The 20,037-nt window shown below is 46.3% G+C and overlaps 2 protein-coding genes across 3 annotated transcripts in view; one reads left to right on the top strand and one right to left on the bottom strand.

Annotated features, from left to right (window-relative positions):
* iqgap2 (IQ motif containing GTPase activating protein 2) overlaps window positions 1-20,037 on the top strand; it is a 105,490-nt gene that overhangs the window by 51,246 nt on the left and 34,207 nt on the right. For both annotated transcript variants that reach the window (XM_045706983.2, XM_045706982.2), the window contains exons 7-17: window positions 169-282; window positions 508-686; window positions 1,504-1,591; window positions 1,930-2,093; window positions 2,910-2,997; window positions 3,136-3,299; window positions 3,528-3,688; window positions 7,173-7,297; window positions 7,772-7,935; window positions 13,421-13,511; window positions 13,675-13,842. In XM_045706983.2, the coding sequence (XP_045562939.1) occupies window positions 169-282; window positions 508-686; window positions 1,504-1,591; window positions 1,930-2,093; window positions 2,910-2,997; window positions 3,136-3,299; window positions 3,528-3,688; window positions 7,173-7,297; window positions 7,772-7,935; window positions 13,421-13,511; window positions 13,675-13,842 (1,506 nt within the window). The remainder of the gene's footprint in view (window positions 1-168; window positions 283-507; window positions 687-1,503; window positions 1,592-1,929; window positions 2,094-2,909; window positions 2,998-3,135; window positions 3,300-3,527; window positions 3,689-7,172; window positions 7,298-7,771; window positions 7,936-13,420; window positions 13,512-13,674; window positions 13,843-20,037) is intronic.
* LOC106585042 (proteinase-activated receptor 3-like) lies at window positions 9,564-12,209 on the bottom strand. The gene is made up of 2 exons (XM_014170793.3): window positions 11,919-12,209; window positions 9,564-11,504 (listed from the first exon to the last, which is right to left on the bottom strand). Exons 1-2 carry the CDS (start codon window positions 12,004-12,006, stop codon window positions 10,435-10,437), a joined length of 1,158 nt encoding a protein of 385 aa, XP_014026268.2. The 5' UTR covers window positions 12,007-12,209; the 3' UTR covers window positions 9,564-10,434.

Genomic DNA, 20,037 nt, shown 5'->3' with positions numbered 1-20,037 from the left:
GTGTTTGATGTACTTGACACCATTCCACTGATTCCGCTCCAGTCATTACCATGAGCCCATTCTCCCCAGTAAAGGTGCCACCAACCTCCTTTGCTCCTACGGTATAGAGGTTTCCTGCTGTGCCAGTTTGGCTGACCTGTTTGTAATGTGATCCTGTCTGTCCCACAGAGGAGGAGATCAGTAACATGCGGAGTGAGCTGGAGAAGTACGGCATCCAGATGCCAACCTTCAGTAAGATAGGAGGCATCCTGGCCAACGAGCTCTCAGTGGACGAGGCAGCCTGTAAGTAGTACAGTACACTGTTCTCTTCTATCCTGCTCCTGAATAGACCCAGAGGGTGTGCAGGGTTTGGTTCCAGCACAGCACAAAAACATCCGATTGAGATAATCCAGGCCTTGATGATTAGTTGAATCTGTTGTGTTAGTGCTGGGCTTCAACAAAAGTCTGACCTCCCATAGATAGACATGTTTGCTTCTGAGTGGTACTTATTCTTTCCTCTGTCCCCAGTGCACGCTGCTGTGTTTGCCATCAACGAGGCGGTGGATAAGGGTGAGGCGACAGTGACCATGGGGGCGTTGAAGAACCCCAACGCCATGCTGAGGAACACTGGGGAAGAGCTTGCCCAGGACTACCAGGTTACACTGAGCTGGGCCAAGGCTAGCAAGGAGGACCAGGCCTCAGGCAGGGTGAGGAACTCTGAGAGCCTCCCTGTTGTTGTCCTTTCCACGCAAGAGTCAGTAAAAAAAAGTCTGTCCCAAATGGCATCCCATTCTCTTTCAAGATCACTGCTTTTGACCAGAGATCTATGGGACCTGATTCTGGTAGAATTTTCAAAACTCATCATGGATCAGCAACTTGACCCTGTTCTGAACAGAAACCTCTTAGACCAGGCAGAGAGGTAGTGAGAATTGGTAGTATATGGGTCTTGTCTGCAGTGACTACCACCTGAAACACTTGCCATGACATTCCAGTGGCTGCAGCGTCAGCTGAACTCCCACTACAACACTAGTCATCCCAAACAAACTGGCATCTCTCCTCCCATACTCCTCACTAACTCTGTGTAAACATGACCCACTGTGTTAAATTACACATTTCTTCAGCAAAGACATGAAATCTGAAGTTAATATGATGTCCAGATTATCAACAATTTTAGCATGACAGATTTAGTTTCAATATGCACAACATTTAAAAAAGCTTGAAGGGATAGTGCGATATTCTTTCTACTTGACCAGAGCCAGATGAACTCATGAATACCATTTTTATGTCTTACTGTGCAGTTTGAAGGAAGTTGAAGGTAGTTTTGCGAGCCAATGCTAACTAGTATTCGAGCAATGACTGGAAGTCTACCGATATAGCTAGCATGCAAAAAAATGGTATCCATGAGTTCATCTGACTCTGGTTAAGTAGAAAACGGCTTGATTGCCAGTATCTCGTATTATCCTTTTAAGAATGTACATTTATAGTCCATCTAACACGATGCTTTTTTCTTGTCTCCGTGTTCAGCGCTCATCTGTAGCCACAGAGGAGAGAGATGTTTATGAGGAGCTGCTGACCCAGCAGGAGATCCAGAGCAGCATTGACCGTGTTAACAGTAACTACAGTTCCTGTCTTATGATCTCAGTTCTATAATGAACATCTCTAGGATAGGCCTTCAGAATGTCTTGAGCAGGGGTGTGAAACTCAAATTCTCTAGGGCCGTGTGTCTGCTGCTTTTCCTTATTTCTTCTCAATTTGTGTCCAATTAAGACCTAGGCAACCAGGTGAGAGGAGTTTCTAACTAATCATTGACCTTAATCATGTACAAGGGAGGAGTGAAAATCCGCGGACTCTCGGCCCTCCACACATGGTCTAGAGGTAGTGGCCGAGGGGGGGGGGGGTTGTGGCCAGTGTCTCCATCCAACCCCTGCTCCCGCTTGTCTGTCTCTCCAGCCCAGGTGGCGGTGCGGGAGGTGAACCAGGCCATCTCTGCCCAGGACGAGGCTGCTTTGCTGGCTGGGCTCAGGGTGCCCGCTCTAGGAATGCTGGGGGTCCAGGAGGCAAACTCCCACTGGTACCTGGAGCACTTAACCTCCTACTGCGAAGTCAAGGCTCGGGTCAGTAAGGCCCAGTGGTTAAAAAAGTACTCAATTGTCATACTTGAGTAAAAGTAAAGATACCTTGATATAAAATGACTCAAGTGAAAGTCACCCAGTAAAATACTACTTAAGTATATTTAATACCAAATACTTTTTTACTTTTACTCAAGTATCAAAAGTAAATGGAATAGCTAAAATGAACTAAAGTATAAAATATTTCAAGTTCCTTACATTAAAGCAAACCAGACGGCACAATTTTATTTTTTTATTTTTTTAATTGAAGGATAGCCAGGGGCACACTCCAACACTCAGACATAATTTACAAATGGAGCATTTTGTGTTTAGTGAATCCGCCAAATCAGCGGTAGTAGAGATGACCAGGGATGTTCTCTTGATAAGTGTGTGAGTGGACCATTTTCCTGTCAAAATGTAACGAGTACTTTTGGGTGTCAGGGAAAATGTATGGAGTAAAAAGTACATCATTTTCTTTAGGAATGTGAAAGTAAATGTTGGCAAAAAGTATAAATAGTAAAGTACAGATACCCCAAAAAACTACTTAAGTAGTACTTTAAAGTATTTTTACTGAAGTACTTTACACCGCTGGTAAGGCCAGTGGTCAAAGTAGTGGATGCGTGTCTAGTAGGTTTTTACAGGTGTCGGGATATAAGGTGTTCTGTCAAAAGAAAGGAGAATACTAATACACTGTGTAGATGTGTTTTTGCCTTCAACAGCCCCGGACTTTATTTGTTGATTAAAGTTGCATTAGTGTTACAGAACCAGGATTTTTCTATTAAATTGAACTTTTCACCCAAACACTTTCTCTTTGGACCTCAGGACGCTGGAGGTGCAATGATGCTGCAGAGGGAGGAGATTCAGAGGGTGGTCAGCTCCACCAACGACTTTGCTGAGGCAGAGAAACGAAGTAAGCACCCCTCGCCTCCCATTCCAGTAATTTATATGAATTACATCAGAATAAATGTGTTTGAGTATTTTTAGGTTGCTAATCCTTTGCCATCTGCATTATATGAAGATTGATGAGTATGATGGTTTTCCTGTTCAGAACTGGAGGCCATTGTAGCGATCAACGCGGCCATTCGTCATGGCGTAGCAGCAGAGACGGTGGAGGAGCTGATGAACCCAGAGGCCCAGCTTCCTATTGTCTACCAGACAGCTGCCAACCTCTACCAGACCGAACTGTTCAGCCTGCAGATACAGGGGGCAAAGGTGACGTACGCATGCAGGCATTCACACACTAACACACACACATTTGAGTTGAAATTACACTTTCCTATTTTAAGCTATGATATTATCTTGTACAGTTGTGAGCGGGTGCTAGTTGGCACAACAAAGTAGTAATAGATTTCTCTAGCTTGGTTGGCCAGTGTGCAGACAGTTGTGTGTCTGTCCAGGTGTATATGGTCACTGAGCCTTCTGTCTTATTGTATTGAGCAGGCAGGACTGGGGCATGAGGAGCTGTGTGTGGCAGTAGAGATGCTGTCTGCGGTGGCCGTGCTCAACGAGGTCCTGGACACCAAGGACCCCCAGGCTGTTACTGAACAGCTGACTGACTCTCCTCTGGGCTTCAGCAACATGGATCAGGACAACCTGCACAGGTAGCTAACACCACAACCTGCACAGGTAGCCAACACCAACTATCTATCCTTTTGTCCCTCTAGAGCAGGGGTCTTCAACCTTTTCTTGCATGAGAGCTACTTAAATGAAATGTAACATATCGCAAGTTACTAATGGTTTTTCTAGCTTGCTTCTCTTCTCCCCTGCTACTCTTCACAGGTCCTTGATGTTATTAGGTTCTGACAAACCAAGTTAAAAACTCAAACGGACAACTAGAAAAAGCTTAAAACAAGTTTATTCACACACTGGGTCAAACAGCTGAAAAGACAGAAATGTTTCCACAAGTACATATATTTATACCCTCTACTGGGCGGAGTCAACTCCTTGCACATCTAGACAGACAGTTGCTAGGCAGGAAACTTAAGTGGTTCCTCTCATTGGTGTAGTCATGGCCCTGTCTCCTGTGTGTGTATGTCATAGGACTGTTACTTCTCAATTCATCTGACCTGACCTGGTTAGGCTGTTTTTATGTTATCCAGAGCGTTGATGACTGTAATTGTGCTTCCGGCAACAATTTACACTCTTTTTCCAACGTTTACTAACACCGGCCGTATTCAACGGGTGTTGAGCGTTTGTAAATTCGTCAGTTGTTCTGCGCTCTGGCACACTCAGACGAGAGTGCTCTGAAATCGGAGTAGATAGTGTCGTGACTTTACTTCCATTAATCTGATGACTTATTTAATCCACTAACTGTTTAATTGTTACCCAATTTTAAATGAATCATGTACAATTAACATTAGTATTTGGGGCACCACGGAATAATTTGTTTAGAGTTACCGTCTCCCGAGTTAAACTCTCAGGTCTTTACCTATTTCATCGATAAACAGTCATCTTATTAATCATTACCTCTTATCAAATCATCATTCTGACCAGTCATAACCTTCTTGGATCTGCAAAAACCCCAGTGTAGCTCATTATTCAGTACTACACAAATTGTGTTAATTATTTATTTACTAGCTAACTAAATTATAACACAGAATAAACATACACCCTTTACATGAGACTAAGGTCCCTAGTGGACTGACAAAATATGACGGCTTTTTACACAGATGGAGAGGGGGAAAAAGAGGGAGACAGAAAAAGGGACACATTCTATAACTATTCTCCCATAAACCTCAAACTTTGCACACGAACCACTGCCCGTTTGGAATAAGAGATCGTTAATATATTTACGTGTTTAATGCCTTCGGTCGTCATATCTCTCTGTCGGAACCAAGCCTTCTCGGAAAGTTGTTGGCCTTCCAGCTGTATGGCTCTGATTGTCCGCAAGGGGTCTCTTTTTTCCCGTCTTCTACTGTTGTTCACTCTGGAAGATAACCAGCTGACGGTTCCCATTGGTGATGAGCGTAGTAGGATAGTCTCACTTAGATTGGCTTTTCATGATCTGACTTAAGACAGCTAATCAGCTGTACAATTGATTGTCTAAGGTCAGCTTCTCGCCTCTTCCTTATCGTGTTGGCATTCAGGATTCGGACCACGATTGACATGAGCTGCAGCTTTTCGTCTCTCTGGTCCAAAGGAAGGTGTTCATTTATTCACCTCGTGTTGAGGTTCAAAGTTTTAACCATTTCCAACATGAAGCTACCAGCCTCACGTTTCCTGGTTTAAGGGTTGATTCCTCTTCCAAGCCTTTATGCACTCTTGGTCAAAAGGGGCATCCGTCATACTGACAAGCTCTCTGACCTCACTCAGGGCCTGGCTTCTTAATGTGTAAAAGATATCAAAAACTATTATCTCATTAGAAAACTAAAATCACGTTCCTAAACACATACCTTCATTACTTTTCATATTGTATTCACAACATATTGGATAAAAACTTAACAGATAAAGGGGGTATCCTTTCCAAGTTACAGTATTTGGTCCTTACAGTTTTTATTAACATCACAAAATGAAAAACAATATGACATTAGTTTTCCATACTTCCCCACTGACCACTTCCCACATTATGTTAAATAAATATCTTAAATATTTGGTTTCACATTTTTGGGAATATTCAGAGGTGGAAACTCCGTGGAAATTAACGGGAATAATATTAATATGAATTAATAATTAAATTAATATTAATACCATTTAAATGAAGATGTTTTTTGCATTGGATATATTTACCATATCATATGGAGACAGAAACATTAAACCTTTTACCTTATCATAAGTAGACATAATTGCAAATGATTAAATCCTTCCAATGGAAGTAAAAAAAAAAAAACAATTTAGTTAGGTGTTGAACTTTAATTAGTTGACTCTTCACATGGGATGATTTCACTGAACAACAAAAGAAAGGGAATATTGAATGATCCCCAATGATCCTTCGCATCTCCCAAAAACGTTTTCAATATATATCTGTAAAATGATAGTCTAAACTAAAGCTTTGGTTGTCTTCCTCTCAGGCTTCCATGTCTTCTCCCTGGACCTCCTCAATGTCCACCTCTTGAACATCAGACTCTGAGGTCTCATCTTCACTGTCACTTTCCAACCTTGTTGATGATGGCTCGTTGTCAGGCTCAAAAAGCCTAACATTTGCCCGGATGGCCACCAATTTTTCAACCCTTGTATTGGTCAACCTGTTGCGTGCTTTGGTGTGTGTTTTCCCAAACAAGGACCAGTTGCTCTGAGGTGGCTGATGTTGGTGGGATTTGGTGTGTGTTTTCCCAAACAAGGACCAGTTGCTCTCTGAGGTGGCTGATGTTGGTGGGATTTGGTGTGTGATTTCCCAAACAAGGACCAGTTGCTCTCTGAGGTGGCTGATGTTGGTGGGATTTGGTGTGTGTTTTCCCAAACAAGGACCAGTTGCTCTCTGAGGCAGCTGATGTTGGTGGGATTTGGAGGATGTTTATATTGGTTTTGGATTTGTTTATATTTTTCACTCACAAAATAAAAATGATTCTTGGAGAACCAATTAAATTGGATGATCTGAGTCCATGTCAATGCTTAAATCACATCAAAAGACAATTTAAGGTCTGGAAAAAAGCGAACACATTTTTGAGTTTAATTCCCCTTTTAATTGCGTATCTAGAGAGAGCAATTTGTCGGTCTAGCAATGTTTCTGTACTGTTGCACATAATGAGTTTGCTAAAGTGGCAATATTGCTTGAAATTAATTGGCAGGTGTTACGCTTGGCTTTTTAAGCCAATAGTGGCTAACCAGGGGTGGGATAATGTCAAGATGGTTTTGATTGGATAGTAGCTGGAAGCTTGCGGTGTCTGATACTTGTGAGATTTGTTCATGAAAGTTTGCGGCGGAACTCGTGAAAAAGCATGTACTTTCAGAAATGTTTGGCCAACTACAGGTAGCTCGTGATTGACCTGTTGGAGACCCCTGCTCCAGAGAGAGAACTCCACAGCTCACCACAGTTACTCACACACACACAGGTAACTAGAAGAAGAAATGTCTGTCTGCCTAATGTGTAACCTTGCCTGGCCCTGCCCCTTCCCCCACTCTCTGTCCCCCTCTCCCTCTGTCTCTCAGGTATGCAGACACTCTAATCAGTCTCCGAGCCGAGAGCCTGTCCCAAGGCCTGGAGTTCCTCACCTGGAACGATGTTCAGAAGACCATCGACACTGTCAACCTACAGGTCCATGAAGAACATGAGCGTAAGTCAAGTCCTCTAACGGTCTCGACACTGACTACATCCCAAATGCCACCCTATTTAGTTCACTACTTTTGATCAGGGCCCACAGTGCTCTGGTCAAAGTAGTGCACTAAATAGGGAATAGGGTGCCATTCGGGATGTAGACAATGTCTCCCAAGTCTAACCATTCACTAAGTTGGGAGAAAAGTCAGCAGTGTCTTGACGAAATAAATACAGTCTATATAATAATACAATGTTTTATTGTCACGTACACCAGATAGGTGCAGAAGATGGGTTGTTTTACAGGGTTAGCCATACAGTATTAGTACGGTGCCCCTGGAGCCAATTAAGATGAAGTGCCTTGCTCAAGGGCACATCGATGATGAAGTAGTCCTGAGATCAGTATCATTAGGGCTGTTTCCCTGCTGCTTTGTGCGGTTCAACTCCCCCTGACTCAGTGTCATTACACATGCTGTCTGTCTCAACTCCCCTCCAGGTATTATTGCTATAGCTGAGATCAACGAGGCGCTGAGCTCTGGGAATCCTGAACAGACCCTCTCTGCTCTGCTCCTGCCCACGGCCAAACTGCAGGGGGTCAACCCAGCAACAGCGAAACACTACCATGACGTCCTGCAGAACACCAAGCTACTCATCTGTAAGGTACTGGACTGTCAGCTATTATGAGATCCTATAGATATCTTCCCTCGAGCGGAGAAGCCTTCATCTTAATACATCTCATGTACAGAGAAGGCATTAGTACCCAGAGGCTGGGGATCACAGCTGTTGATCAGATCTAGGTTGCCATATTTTGCTATATAGTGCATTACTTTTGACTAGCGCCCAGTGCTCTGGTCAAAAGTAGTGCGCTATATAGGGACTAGGGTGCCATTTGGAATGACTGTAGATCTGTAACCTAGATCTGTAACCTAGACCTAATAAAGCGTTTAGTTGAGAAGGATAGGGACAGTGACTGAGAGATGAATGAGATGTTCAGTGATTAATGGGAGGATGTTAAAACCGGTCTGTCTGGAGTCAAGAACATCATCGGAATGAACCTGCCCTCACCTTTATTTAAACCCCTGCTCATTCTATGACATGTACTGTATCTACCCCAATGGTGGAATCAGCTTCTCCCTGAAGCTAGGACAGCGGAGTCCCTGCCCATCTACCGAAAACATCTGAAACCCTACCTCTTCAAAGACCATCTTAAATAATCCCACAGCACCCCCACTTAAAAAATGTAATAAAATAAATAAATAGTGTGTGTGTATATAATATGTATTACCGTTCAAAAGTTTGGGGTCACTTAGAAATGTCCTTGTTTTTGAAAGAAAAGCACCTTTTTTTTGTCCATTAAAATAACATCAAATTGATCAGAAATACAGTGTAGACGTTAATGTTTTAAATGACTATTGTAGCTGCAAACGAACAGATTATCAGCAACCATCACTCCTGTGTTCCAATGGCACGTTGTGTTAGCTAATCCAAGTTTATAATTTTAAAAGGCTAATTGATCATTAAAAAACCCTTTTGCAATTATTTTATCACAGCTGAAAACTGTTGTTCAGATTAAAGAAGCAATAAAACTGTCCGACCTTTAGACTAGTTGAGTATCTGGAGCATCAGCATTTGTGGGTTCGATTACAGGCTAGAAACAAATAACTTTATTCTGAAACTCGTCAGTCTATTCTTGTTCTGAGAAATGAAGGCTATTCCATGCGAGAAATTGCCAAGAAACTGAAGATCCCGTACAACGCTGTATACTACTCCCTTCACAGAACAGGGCAAACTGGCTCTAACCAGAATAGAAAGAGGAGTGGGAGGCCCCGGTGCACAACTGAGCAAGTGGACAAGTACATTAGTGTCAAGTTTGAGAAACAGACGCCTCACAAGTCCTCAACTGGCAGCTTCATTAAATAGTACCTGCAAATCATCAGTCTCAACGTCGACAGTGAAGAGGCGACTCCAGGATGCTGCCCTTCACATATAAAAATAGCCTGTCGTGAACTAACACTCGCACTTGACTTTTTTTCCCCTTACTAGCACTGAGTTTTCTGCTACTACAATTGAGGAAAAGTGTAATTACTCTAAGATTGAGATATGTAGTTTTTTAACTAGCTATTTTAAGATGAATGCACTTAACTCTAAGTTGTTTTGGATAAGAGTGTCTGCTAAATTACTAAAATGAAAGGCGAGTGCAGTCTACACCTATCAATGTGGACAATAGAATGTACTCAGTAAAATGGGAATGAACTAATAAATGAATGCATGGTAATACATTAATATACTTCATTTGTATTGCAAGGGTTTTATATTTACAAATTGTCCTTGTGAACAAAACAGTACATAATGATAACTTTGAAGTAAGCATGTCCTTCCTTGGCTGAGATAATGAGTGGACTGGACATGCCGAAACAGTCTGGCTTCTCAACATCGTCTCTGGGAGAATTTGTTTTTGTCATCACTGTTGCTGTCGGCTGGTTTTTCAGGACATCCTTGCTGATACTGTACACAAATGAAAACATTTGCGAAACCGTCAACTTAGTAGCTCTGATAGTGTCCCACAGGGGAGAACGCATAGCATAACATTGTTCAGATTACAAGCAGTGCTGTTTCCTGTTAACTTGTTTACAGCGTGTAGTTCCAGATGGCTTCCCTGCCACTTAATTTTCAGTAGTTTGCTTGTTCATGCTCTGGGCTCCCCCACTGCGCTCTGACAATGGGAGATCAATGGGAAGATACTGTACAGCTGTACATAGCCCATCTGTAAATAGCCCACCCAATCTACCTACTTCATCCCCATATTGTTTTTATATACTTTTCTGCTCTTTTGCACACCAGTATTTCTACTTGCACATCATCATCTGCTCATCTATCACTCCAGTGTTAATTTGCTAAACTGTAATTACTTCGCTACTATGGCCTATTTATTGCCTTACTACTTCAAGGCATTTGCACACACTGTATATATACTTTTTTCTTCTTCTATTGTGTTATTGACTACGCTTGTTTATTCCATGTGTAACTCTGTGTTTGTGTCACACTGCTTTGCTTTATCTTGGCCAGGTCACAGTTGTAAAAGTTCTCAACTAGCTCACCTGCTTAAATAAAGGTGAAATATATATATATTTTTAAATACAGTGGGCACATACACACAGTCTACACCAGAACAGGTGTCTGCTGTGTCCTCCTGAGAGAGGCGAAGCGCAGTTTGGAGGCGGTTATCTTGGACATGAGAATACACAGGAAGGGATCCAGACAGCTGTGGAGGCAGCACAGACACACTGTAGTGCTGGAGTACACATACAGCCCGTCCTCTCCACTGGTGGACAGCCTCACGTAATGGGCGATATGGAGGATGCCGCTGGGAGCGAAACACACAGTGAAGATGAGGAAGACCAGTGTACTGACCCTGATGAAGGGTGTCCAGTCAAGGCCCGAGCGACCCAGATGCCGCACCACCGCCACATGGGTCCAGGCACAGACCAGAAAGGGCACGAGTAACCCTAAACAGACCAATGCCAGCCTGTAGGGCACCAGCAGGGCATGGGGGGAGTCCTCCAGGGGCAGTATGTCGTGGCAGGTGGTGAAGCCCAGACGAGGCAGCAGGAAGCTCTGTCTCACCAGGAGCTCAGGCACCACAGCCACCCCAAACAGGCCCCACACCCCCAGGCTTGCCCCCAGCGCCCAGGCCGTCTTGGGCAGCCGCCTGTACAGGAAGGGCCTCACCACGGCCAGGTAGCGCTTGAGGCTGACACAAGCGATGGTGTGGGCAGAGCAGTAGACATTGCCATAGAAACAAGCGGTGACGACACGGCAGGCAGCTTCGCCGAACACCCAGTTGTTTCCGTTTAGGTGGTAGTGGACTCGGAGGGCCAGGGAGAGCAGGAGGAGTAGGTCAGAGAGGGCCAGGCTAAGGTAGAGGACAGCCGTGGAGAAGGACCTGTTCCGGAGCCTCAGGAAGGCCAGGATATAAGCGTTGGAGGGGATGCCTACTGCCATGGCCAGGAGGTAGGCTGAGGGGATGAGCCGGGTGCTGAGGAGCCCCGTGGTGTAGGCTACTGCAGGGTCCTCCAGCCTCACGTCCAGCCCAGGGGCCCCAGGGGACAGGTGGACCAAGCTGGGGGGCCCAGCCTCAGCCGTACAGTTGGTCTGAACTCTCCTGCCATTGAACGTCCTTGGGTCCAACACAGCTACGGCGGTTATTTTTGTCTTGTTGACTTTCTCCTCTGTGGTGAAATGGGGGGAAGGACATAGATTTTAATTCCGATGTGAGGTTTTCTACTTTGAAAGTATCTATGTCCCTTTGACACACAGTATTGAATGGAAATGTCATTATAATAATCTAGATATTTTTTAAGTTAATTGGCTCAAAATGCTGTTTAAAACATGCATGATGTTACACATTTCATCCAAGATGTGTGACAACCGTACACTAGCGATTGTGAAGCTGATTTACTGGCAAACATTTAGGCATAACAAGCATGTTGTTGATGGAGGGGAAACAGAACTGGTGAAGCCCTACCAAAATGCAGCTTGACCAAGTGGATGCAAAGTCCCCAATTGTAATATGAAATATGAAAGGCTTAAGAATGATGTCCTCTCTAAAATCCTATGGAGAAATGTAAAAGAAAGTGACTTACCATTGTCCTGGAGAGACAGTCCTACCGTCAGACAGAAGAGAATCCCAGCCAGTGTATTGGTCTGGTCTTTCTCCTGTCTCCTCCACATTGTTATTATTATTCCAACTCAAAGTCCTCTAGTGTTTCAATAGACTTGCTATAGGCTAGTTGTTCATTATCAGGATTAACTAGCAGAATCAACTAGCCATCCAGATAGCTGGTTCACATGATCAAGCAGGCTACTGTACTGGAAGTCCATGCTACACTGGTGTTAGCACTGGACCGTGAGGCTGTGTGTGTATACTGTGTGTGTGTTTCCTGTCTAGGCTTGAAACTGAATTTCTGCTCTGTGTCAGACGCAATCTACTGATTTCAGCCGAGTGGGAGGAGACTGTCCTAATAGTTTACTGTTTAGTTTGTCATTCCTCAAATCGTTTATTTTTTTGTGCAGGTTTCTCAAGTCTTTCAGTTTTCTGTGACTGAAAATATGGCTTGTCTAATGCAAAATTACTAATGTTAGAGTAAAAAGATGAACTCTGGTTATACTAAGTAACAAGATTATCAGCTTGGGTAACATCAAACATACAGTTGTAGCAGTAGGATGATTTCAAATCCCAAGCTTCCTGGAACAGTTTCCATGAACCTGCTTTGACCTTCAGTATTCCACTTGAGTCACACACATTTTGATTCCACGTGATCGGAACTACAATTTTCAAGTTAGAATGTATGGTAACAAGTTCCTATTTAGCTTTGGTCTGTAATGTTTGTGCTTGTACAAGTTCTTGTTTGTCTTGTGCACGTCCTAAAGGTATTTATATACTGTATGGTCAGTGGGGAATTCACTGGTCCAAAGCAGATCCACTTCCTGACATACCAAGGGGGCCTGTTTTCTCTTGGCTTCCTTCCTGCCTTTTGTGTCATTGGGGAGACAACCTCTCTGCTCCCAAAGGTCTCCACAATTAGTCAGAGAAGGAAATGTTGGTCAGACAGGCTGAATAAACGTTCAGTGTGGTTTCTCTGCTATTTTAAGTGGTATTTGTGTTTGAGCCATGGACCCATGACCAATGCAGTGTACTGAGCTGAGGATGTTTTGTCCATTTAACTAACAATGTGTTTTGACATTTTCCCTCAGGTCTTACCTCTGGGCACAGAGGAAATGGTACAGCTTCTTGTTCATGCTGGCGCTGTCTTTGTAGCTGTTAATGTGCGTCATACCTGGGTTTGAAATACTTACAATATTTACAAAAATGATATCTGTGCCAGTTTGAGCATGTCTGGCTTAATAAACCAATAGAAAATACCACAAAATGGCCAGTATTTTAACCCAGGTATGATTTTTTTTTTATGGCGGGCATTTGTGATTTTGTTTTTATATGTGCTGTCTTGGTTAGTTATTAGAAGAAAATTATGTGTGCACATCTCAAGCTAGAATTATGCATTACATTGTGTGGATTGTCAATGTGTGTGTGTGTGGTCTACCACTCTGAAAAGCAGAGGTTGACTCTGTGTGTCTGTGACTCCAGAGCTCAGGGGATGAGTCTGCTGTGCTGTGGCTCGACCAGATTCAAGAAGGGATACACACAGCCAACCAAGATGAAGAGGAGGCTCTCGCATGTAGGCACACCATGCTCACTCCCAACCATTCACTCAAAACCATGAGCAAATCATTTCTTAGTAGTTCTTCACATCACAATTCAAATGTCATAACTCTGGATAAGAGGTAAATGACCAAAATGTTAAATGTAATAACTGATCCTGTGTGTTTCGTCTGTGGCAGTGGCAGGAGCTGTGGCAGACATCAACAGGGAGGTGGCGGAGGGAGACTCCCAGACCACCCTACAGGCCCTCCAGTCTCCCCTGGCAGGGCTGAGAGGGGTTCTGTCTGAGTGTGCGGACAACTACCAGACACAGCTGGCCCAGCGCCAGGACTTCAACACTACCACTGGTAACCTGGCATACAGTCAGCTTATTTATGGATGTTTGTTCTCTTGTCAACACACCCCCTCTCTCACAAATCAATACACTACCTTCCCAACTTCTAGCGCATCATTTACATTTCAGTCATTTAGCTCTTTAGCTCTTATGCAGAGCGACTTAGTTAGTGCATTCGTCTTAAGGTAGCTAGGTACGACAACCACATATTAGTCAACTTATCACAGTCAACTTTTGTGTAAATCATGCATCTAGCAGGCAGCAGTGACAGTGTGTGTTGTTTCCTCTAGCAGTGACAGTGTGTGTTGTTTCCTCTAGCAGGCAGCAGTGACAGCGTGTGTTGTTTCCTCTAGCAGTGACAGTGTGTTGTTTCCTCTAGCAGGCAGCAGTGACAGCGTGTGTTGTTTCCTCTAGCAGGCAGCAGTGACAGCGTGTGTTGTTTCCTCTAGCAGGCAGCAGTGACAGCGTGTGTTGTTTCCTCTAGCAGTGACAGTGTGTTGTTTCCTCTAGCAGTGACAGTGTGTTGTTTCCTCTAGCAGTGACAGTGTGTTTCCTCTAGCAGGCGCGTGACAGCGTGTGTTGTTTCCTCTAGCAGTGACAGCGTGTGTTGTTTCCTCTAGCAGGCAGCAGTGACAGTGTGTGTTGTTTCCTCTAGCAGGCAGCAGTGACAGTGTGTGTTGTTTCCTCTAGCAGGCAGCAGTGACAGTGTGTGTTGTTTCCTCTAGCAGGCAGCAGTGACAGTGTGTGTTGTTTCCTCTAGCAGTGACAGTGTGTGTTGTTTCCTCTAGCAGGCAGCAGTGACAGCGTGTGTTGTTTCCTCTAGCAGGCAGCAGTGACAGCGTGTGTTTCCTCTAGCAGGCAGCAGTGACAGCGTGTGTTGTTTCCTCTAGCAGGCAGCAGTGACGGCGTGTGTTGTTTCCTCTAGCAGGCAGCAGTGACAGCGTGTGTTGTTTCCTCTAGCAGGCAGCAGTGACAGTGTGTGTTGTTTCCTCTAGCAGGCAGCAGTGACAGTGTGTGTTGTTTCCTCTAGCAGGCAGCAGTGACAGTGTGTGTTGTTTCCTCTAGCAGGCAGCAGTGACAGCGTGTTGTTTCCTCTAGCAGGCAGCAGTGACAGCGTGTGTTGTTTCCTCTAGCAGGCAGCAGTGACAGCGTGTGTGTTTCCTCTAGCAGGCAGCAGTGACAGCGTGTGTTGTTTCCTCTAGCAGGCAGCAGTGGCAGCGTGTGTTGTTTCCTCTAGCAGGCAGCAGTGACAGCGTGTGTTGTTTCCTCTAGCAGGCAGCAGTGACAGCGTGTGTTGTTTCCTCTAGCAGGCAGCAGTGACAGCGTGTGTTGTTTCCTCTAGCAGGCAGCAGTGACAGCGTGTGTTGTTTCCTCTAGCAGGCAGCAGTGACAGCGTGTGTTGTTTCCTCTAGCAGTGACAGTGTGTGTTGTTTCCTCTAGCAGGCAGCAGTGACAGTGTGTGTTGTTTCCTCTAGCAGGCAGCAGTGACAGCGTGTGTTGTTTCCTCTAGCAGTGACAGTGTGTGTTGTTTCCTCTAGCAGGCAGCAGTGACAGTGTGTGTTGTTTCCTCTAGCAGGCAGCAGTGACAGTGTGTTGTTTCCTCTAGCAGGCAGCAGTGACAGCGTGTGTTGTTTCCTCTAGCAGGCAGCAGTGACAGCGTGTGTTGTTTCCTCTAGCAGGCAGCAGTGACAGTGTGTGTTGTTTCCTCTAGCAGGCAGCAGTGACAGCGTGTGTTGTTTCCTCTAGCAGTGACAGTGTGTTGTTTCCTCTAGCAGGCAGCAGTGACAGCGTGTGTTGTTTCCTCTAGCAGGCAGCAGTGACAGCGTGTGTTGTTTCCTCTAGCAGGCAGCAGTGACAGCGTGTGTTGTTTCCTCTAGCAGGCAGCAGTGACAGTGTGTGTTGTTTCCTCTAGCAGGCAGCAGTGACAGTGTGTGTTGTTTCCTCTAGCAGGCAGCAGTGACAGTGTGTGTTGTTTCCTCTAGCAGTGACAGTGTGTTGTTTCCTCTAGCAGGCAGCAGTGACAGCGTGTGTTGTTTCCTCTAGCAGGCAGCAGTGACAGCGTGTGTTGTTTCCTCTAGCAGGCAGCAGTGACAGCGTGTGTTGTTTCCTCTAGCAGGCAGCAGTGACAGCGTGTGTTGTCCTCTAGCAGGCAGCAGTGACAGCGTGTGTTGTTTCCTCTAGCAGGCAGCAGTGACAGTGTGTGTTGTTTCCTCTAGCAGGCAGCAGTGACAGTGTGTGTTGTTTCCTCTAGCAGGCAGCAGTGACAGCGTGTGTTGTTTCCTCTAGCAGGCAGCAGTGACAGCGTGTTGTTTCCTCTAGCAGGCAGCAGTGACAGCGTGTGTTGTTTCCTCTAGCAGGCAGCAGTGGCAGCGTGTGTTGTTTCCTCTAGCAGGCAGCAGTGACAGCGTGTGTTGTTTCCTCTAGCAGGCAGCAGTGACAGCGTGTGTTGTTTCCTCTAGCAGGCAGCAGTGACAGCGTGTGTTGTTTCCTCTAGCAGGCAGCAGTGACAGCGTGTGTTGTTTCCTCTAGCAGTGACAGTGTGTGTTGTTTCCTCTAGCAGGCAGCAGTGACAGTGTGTGTTGTTTCCTCTAGCAGGCAGCAGTGACAGCGTGTGTTGTTTCCTCTAGCAGTGACAGTGTGTGTTGTTTCCTCTAGCAGGCAGCAGTGACAGTGTGTGTTGTTTCCTCTAGCAGGCAGCAGTGACAGCGTGTGTTGTTTCCTCTAGCAGGCAGCAGTGACAGTGTGTGTTGTTTCCTCTAGCAGGCAGCAGTGACAGCGTGTGTTGTTTCCTCTAGCAGGCAGCAGTGACCGTGTGTGTTGTTTCCTCTAGCAGGCAGCAGTGACAGCGTGTGTTGTTTCCTCTAGCAGGCAGCAGTGACAGTGTGTGTTGTTTCCTCTAGCAGGCAGCAGTGACAGTGTGTGTTGTTTCCTCTAGCAGGCAGCAGTGACAGTGTGTGTTGTTTCCTCTAGCAGGCAGCAGTGACAGTGTGTGTTGTTTCCTCTAGCAGGCAGCAGTGACAGTGTGTGTTGTTTCCTCTAGCAGGCAGCAGTGACAGTGTGTGTTGTTTCCTCTAGCAGGCAGCAGTGACGGTGTGTGTTGTTTCCTCTAGCAGGCAGCAGTGACAGCGTGTGTTGTTTCCTTTAGCAGGCAGCAGTGACAGCGTGTGTTGTTTCCTCTAGCAGGCAGCAGTGACAGCGTGTGTTGTTTCCTCTAGCAGGCAGCAGTGACAGTGTGTGTTGTTTCCTCTAGCAGGCAGCAGTGACAGTGTGTGTTGTTTCCTCTAGCAGGCAGCAGTGACAGCGTGTGTTGTTTCCTCTAGCAGGCAGCAGTGACAGCGTGTGTTGTTTCCTCTAGCAGGCAGCAGTGGCAGTGTGTGTTGTTTCCTCTAGCAGGCAGCAGTGACAGCGTGTGTTGTTTCCTCTAGCAGGCAGCAGTGACAGTGTGTGTTGTTTCCTCTAGCAGGCAGCAGTGACAGCGTGTGTTGTTTCCTCTAGCAGGCAGCAGTGACAGCGTGTGTTGTTTCCTCTAGCAGGCAGCAGTGACAGCGTGTGTTGTTTCCTCTAGCAGGCAGCAGTGACAGTGTGTGTTGTTTCCTCTAGCAGGCAGCAGTGACAGTGTGTGTTGTTTCCTCTAGCAGGCAGCAGTGACAGCGTGTGTTGTTTCCTCTAGCAGTGACAGTGTGTTGTTTCCTCTAGCAGGCAGCAGTGACAGTGTGTGTTGTTTCCTCTAGCAGGCAGCAGTGACAGCGTGTGTTTCCTCTAGCAGGCAGCAGTGACAGTGTGTGTTGTTTCCTCTAGCAGGCAGCAGTGACAGCGTGTGTTGTTTCCTCTAGCAGGCAGCAGTGACAGTGTGTGTTGTTTCCTCTAGCAGGCAGCAGTGACAGTGTGTGTTGTTTCCTCTAGCAGGCAGCAGTGACAGTGTGTGTTGTTTCCTCTAGCAGGCAGCAGTGACAGTGTGTGTTGTTTCCTCTAGCAGGCAGCAGTGACAGTGTGTGTTTCCTCTAGCAGGCAGCAGTGACAGCGTGTGTTGTTTCCTCTAGCAGTGACAGCGTGTGTTGTTTCCTCTAGCAGTGACAGCGTGTGTTGTTTCCTCTAGCAGTGACAGCGTGTGTTGTTTCCTCTAGCAGGCAGCAGTGACAGCGTGTGTTGTTTCCTCTAGCAGGCAGCAGTGACAGCGTGTGTTTCCTCTAGCAGGCAGCAGTGACAGCGTGTGTTGTTTCCTCTAGCAGGCAGCAGTGGCAGCGTGTGTTTCCTCTAGCAGGCAGCAGTGACAGTGTGTTGTTTCCTCTAGCAGTGACAGTGTGTTGTTTCCTCTAGCAGGCAGCAGTGACAGTGTGTGTTGTTTCCTCTAGCAGGCAGCAGTGGCAGTGTGTGTTGTTTCCTCTAGCAGTGACAGCGTGTGTTTCCTCTAGCAGGCAGCAGTGACAGCGTGTGTTGTTTCCTCTAGCAGGCAGCAGTGACAGCGTGTGTTGTTTCCTCTAGCAGGCAGCAGTGACAGCGTGTGTTGTTTCCTCTAGCAGGCAGCAGTGACAGCGTGTGTTGTTTCCTCTAGCAGGCAGCAGTGACAGCGTGTGTTGTTTCCTCTAGCAGGCAGCAGTGACAGCGTGTGTTGTTTCCTCTAGCAGTGACAGCGTGTGTTGTTTCCTCTAGCAGTGACAGCGTGTTGTTTCCTCTAGCAGGCAGCAGTGACAGCGTGTGTTGTTTCCTCTAGCAGGCAGCAGTGACAGTGTGTGTTGTTTCCTCTAGCAGGCAGCAGTGACAGTGTGTGTTGTTTCCTCTAGCAGGCAGCAGTGACAGCGTGTGTTGTTTCCTCTAGCAGGCAGCAGTGACAGTGTGTGTTGTTTCCTCTAGCAGGCAGCAGTGACAGTGTGTTGTTTCCTCTAGCAGGCAGCAGTGACAGTGTGTTGTTTCCTCTAGCAGGCAGCAGTGACAGTGTGTGTTGTTTCCTCTAGCAGGCAGCAGTGACAGTGTGTGTTGTTTCCTCTAGCAGGCAGCAGTGACAGCGTGTGTTGTTTCCTCTAGCAGGCAGCAGTGACAGTGTGTGTTGTTTCCTCTAGCAGGCAGCAGTGACAGCGTGTGTTGTTTCCTCTAGCAGGCAGCAGTGACAGCGTGTGTTGTTTCCTCTAGCAGGCAGCAGTGACAGTGTGTGTTGTTTCCTCTAGCAGGCAGCAGTGACAGTGTGTGTTGTTTCCTCTAGCAGGCAGCAGTGACAGTGTGTGTTGTTTCCTCTAGCAGGCAGCAGTGACGGTGTGTGTTGTTTCCTCTAGCAGGCAGCAGTGACGGCGTGTGTTGTTTCCTTTAGCAGGCAGCAGTGACAGCGTGTGTTGTTTCCTCTAGCAGGCAGCAGTGACAGCGTGTGTTGTTTCCTCTAGCAGGCAGCAGTGACAGTGTGTGTTGTTTCCTCTAGCAGGCAGCAGTGACAGTGTGTGTTGTTTCCTCTAGCAGGCAGCAGTGACAGCGTGTGTTGTTTCCTCTAGCAGGCAGCAGTGACAGCGTGTGTTGTTTCCTCTAGCAGGCAGCAGTGACAGTGTGTGTTGTTTCCTCTAGCAGGCAGCAGTGACAGCGTGTGTTGTTTCCTCTAGCAGGCAGCAGTGACAGTGTGTGTTGTTTCCTCTAGCAGGCAGCAGTGACAGCGTGTGTTGTTTCCTCTAGCAGGCAGCAGTGACAGCGTGTGTTGTTTCCTCTAGCAGGCAGCAGTGACAGCGTGTGTTGTTTCCTCTAGCAGGCAGCAGTGACAGCGTGTGTTGTTTCCTCTAGCAGGCAGCAGTGACAGTGTGTGTTGTTTCCTCTAGCAGTGACAGCGTGTGTTGTTTCCTCTAGCAGGCAGCAGTGACAGTGTGTGTTGTTTCCTCTAGCAGGCAGCAGTGACAGCGTGTGTTGTTTCCTCTAGCAGGCAGCAGTGACAGCGTGTGTTGTTTCCTCTAGCAGTGACAGTGTGTTGTTTCCTCTAGCAGGCAGCAGTGACAGTGTGTGTTGTTTCCTCTAGCAGGCAGCAGTGACAGCGTGTGTTTCCTCTAGCAGGCAGCAGTGACAGTGTGTGTTGTTTCCTCTAGCAGGCAGCAGTGACAGCGTGTGTTGTTTCCTCTAGCAGGCAGCAGTGACAGTGTGTGTTGTTTCCTCTAGCAGGCAGCAGTGACAGTGTGTGTTGTTTCCTCTAGCAGGCAGCAGTGACAGTGTGTGTTGTTTCCTCTAGCAGGCAGCAGTGACA

This window comes from Salmo salar, chromosome 24 (assembly GCF_965601325.2).
Source record: "Salmo salar chromosome 24, fSalSal1, whole genome shotgun sequence".
Taxonomy (NCBI): Eukaryota; Metazoa; Chordata; class Actinopteri; order Salmoniformes; family Salmonidae; genus Salmo; species Salmo salar.
The sequence above is the reverse complement of the archived record's forward strand: the minus strand, read 5'-3'. Positions and strand labels throughout refer to the sequence as shown.